Genomic DNA, 3,747 nt, shown 5'->3' with positions numbered 1-3,747 from the left:
GTCAAATAGCAGCTAATATTATAACTAGGCTTAGAAATCTAGAATCATTATAGTTTGGTATGTCATATAGCAGCTAATATTATAACTAGGCTTAGAAGTCTAAAACCATTATAGTTTAGTATGTCAAATAGCAGCTAATATTATAACTAGGCTTAGAAATCTAGAATCATTATAGTTTGGTATGTCATATAGCAGCTAATATTATAACTAGGCTTAGAAATCTAGAATCATTATAGTTTAGTATGTCAAATAGCAGCTAATATTATAACTAGGCTTAGAAATCTAGAATCATTATAGTTTAGTATGTCAAATAGCAGCTAATATTATAACTAGGCTTAGAAATCTAGAATCATTATACTTCAGTACGTCCTTAATGAATGAAGTCAAAATCAAATCACAAGAATTTAGTACATCTCTGAGTGAAGTCATTATTTATATAAAATTTCTATTTAACTTTAACAACAGCATTTGTGAAGTAATTATTAAGAAACACATATTTGGCACCAGGACCAAGAATATGTCACTCTTATGAAACAGTCCATTATTAGTGTTAAACTCCAACATAAGAAAATGTCCCAGTGATCTATTTTCATTATTAAACTTACTGATTACCAAAACAGACAATTTTATCTACTTGGGCTACGAACAAGTAAATTACTATTAATTACACTAAATAAATCTGATGATAGAACAAACTCATTTTACATTTTGTCAACTACTGTTCATAAGCACCAATTATGTATTTATGTTGAAGGCCACAATACCAGCAAAAAAGAGTTTTTGTTACGTTAACCGCAGATCAGACGTTGAAACATTCAAGATTTGTCTAAAATCACTGTGGATTCCATGGCTGGCCTGGATACGGGTAACCCCCAGTATTTGGAGGATAGTTTGGATACTGACCATAGGGTGGGTAACTAGTGGGAGCTGGTGGATAGGCAGGAGGCATACCAGATTGTTGGGTATAACTATAAGGATTGTATCCTCTTGGCATAGGAATTGTTGCATAAGTTGGATAAGCTGGGAACTGAGGGTAGGGCAAGAAAGATGCAGCTTGTGGCATGTTATTCTGAGTAGGATAAGGAAGTGAAGCAGGTGCCGATGCATTCTGAGGTGTTGCCTGTGACGGTCGTTCCTTTTCTTCAGGTTTGTTAACGGATGTACCGGAATGATGAGATGGCAAAGATGGAGCTGGGCCTGTTGGTTGGTTGGCAATACTCTGTTGGAGTTCTTTACACAACTCATCTCTTTCTGTCTTACGAGCAAAACAAAAGTCATTAATCTTGTTCTGGAAGTTCACTAGTAATTGTGTTAAATCATTGTAGAATTTGGTGCCTTCTTTCAGGTTGTTCTTCAGTTCCATGTATGCATCATGGGCACCAGCCAAATCTTTCATCATTGTATCGCGAGTTACTGAACTCTGGTTGTCTTGTTTTTCCTGACAGAATGCAGTGTTAGCCTGCTGGATTCCTGCCATGGTTTTCTCCTGGTGTTCAAGGTTTTCCCGAACTCTCTTTTGTAATGGCCCAAATATCTCTCCCAACGTTTCAGCAGAAATTGCCTGTTCACTTATTGCACCATCTTGAGCCAGAGCATCCATAAATTTAGTTTTCATATCTATAGTGACACTTTGGAAATCTTTCTCAAGAGTCTCTCTCTCAGTTTTTATCTGTTCTACTTCCTGCATAAGTTGTTTTAATTTCTGAACACTATGGCTGTTCCCTAGTGAAGAAACTGGGCTAGCAGAAGGAAGTCTGGCAGAAAGTTCAGATTCAGGGAGACTCAAGAGTTCAATACTGTTCTTGTGCTTACTAAACTTGTCCTTAACAACAGCATCAGCTTCAACAGCATTTTCAATTATCTCCCTGTACTTTGTTGCCTGGACTTTTAATGGCTGATTAAGTTTTTCTGATGGGGTTCTGGTCCACTTTTCTTTAAATTGATTTCGAAATTGGTTATCTGATGCTTCTTCCTCATTAAGCATTCGTTCAGCTTCATCTAATATTTCCCTATTTCTCTGTAACAAGGCTGGAAGTTCAATTATTAGATTCTGAATTGTCTGGATTCCACCAGCTTCAGTAACAGCCTGAGCTTTGTCTTTGAGTGACTGGGGTAGTGTATTTCCAGTTGAATCTTCAATAGCAGCTGGAAGGTTTAGAGAGGCAAGAACGCCATTCATCATCTGTGTTTGTTCTCTCATTCTTCCAATTTCTTGATTCACAACCTCAGTTTTTCGGACATCAAATGCCTGAATGGCTTGAGTGACAGGAACAGGCATTAACGTACTGAATAAGTCTTGGAATTTCGAGCTTAATTTCTCAGGCATTGGTGTTGGTTTTGCCAGTGCAGCTTTACCAATAGGAGGCAATGACTTAACATCGGGGATGCGAGCATGGTAAATGAAATCATTATCTTTTTTTGTTTCTTGGTAAGCTCGACTGATCTTCCCTGCATAATCCCCAAAACTAAAAGTTATATTTCCCCGGGTTTCGGCTGCTTTCATTAGCTCATTAGCATGTTGGAGTCGTGCCAACTCTTCACCAACTTCTTTCTTACCTCTACACACAAGGGCTTGATGGTATTCTGATATAGCATGGAAGGCTGCTTGTTTTCCTGCAACATTTGAAACCCATTCTTTATCCCAAAGTTGTTTCAAAGATTCCTTTTGGAGCTGTTTGAGGGTGTCAGCATACAGCTCTTCACACTGTGATGCCACCTTGGCAACTATGGCATCCTTCATATTATCAGCTGTTGCTTTATGGAAAAAACTTTCCTGTGCCTGGGCTAACATCAGCGCTTGAAGAGCTCCAAGAGTATCAGGTTGAATATCTGGAGTAGGTTCTTGCTGAACACTGGAAAGAACTGTTGTTTTCAAATAGTGGAAAATTCCACAAGCTTGTTGAAAGTATTTTGCTGCAGATTTGAGAGCATCATCATTAGACAAATCATTTCCCTGACTTGCAGCGATCTGACTTTGCATTGCTGCTATGTTAAAGAGGATACAAATTCTTTCGTATGATAAATTTGAAAGAGTAAGACTAGTAGATCCGCTAAAAAAAGATCCCTTGTCAAAGGCATCTTTCCATCGAAAGGGGATCTGAACATCTGAAGGTGGACATTTTCCTTCAAGTACTGTAATCTGATCATAGTATCTACACATTACTTGCAGTGAATTTTCATTTTTGTCGAGAGTTCTCCATGTGGAATTTAGTCGGAGCTTGTTCAGTTCTTTCAACGATTCCCTGAAATCGGCTGGCTCATCGGCTGTACTATAGTAGGACGATATTAAATTTTTCAAAGGCTTGATTATGTCAACTTCTGACGTCTTCTTGAATGGTACAGCAATAAAATTTGCCATTTTACACCTTGGCAAATTACAGTATTTGCTAAACTATATTAAACAACTAAACTTCGTTGTTAAGCTACACCCTACTAAGTTAACCTAATACACTCATCAAAATAGAAGGACCGTGATGCTCCGTTCGAAACAGTCAGGTGACGTCAATGCTAACAATATCGTGGCCACCTAGATGAGTTTCTAATAAATATTAAATAAAGTATTTGCATGACATAACTTATTTTTTCATAAAATAATAATCTCCTTCGCAAGAGCAAAACATTACATATTAACCTTAAACTAACCGTATTAAGCGTTAACAAAAACTATTATTTTTAACATATGTGTATTATAATATCAAAACAGTTAATAAATTTAATAGTTTCGTTTTGAGTTCACTTACTGATTAA

General features: G+C 37.1%; 1 protein-coding gene across 1 annotated transcript; it reads right to left on the bottom strand.

Moving 5' to 3' along the window:
* Window positions 1-6: 6 nt before the first annotated feature.
* LOC106477052 (programmed cell death 6-interacting protein-like) lies at window positions 7-3,489 on the bottom strand. Its single transcript, XM_013937655.2, has one exon. The coding sequence runs from the start codon at window positions 3,356-3,358 to the stop codon at window positions 833-835; it is 2,526 nt and encodes an 841-aa protein (XP_013793109.1). The 5' UTR covers window positions 3,359-3,489; the 3' UTR covers window positions 7-832.
* Between the last annotated feature and the right edge of the window lie 258 nt (window positions 3,490-3,747).

This window comes from Limulus polyphemus, unplaced genomic scaffold (genome assembly GCF_000517525.1).
Source record: "Limulus polyphemus unplaced genomic scaffold, Limulus_polyphemus-2.1.2 Scaffold12640, whole genome shotgun sequence".
Taxonomy (NCBI): Eukaryota; Metazoa; Arthropoda; class Merostomata; order Xiphosura; family Limulidae; genus Limulus; species Limulus polyphemus.
This window is presented reverse-complemented; position numbering and strand designations above follow the sequence as displayed.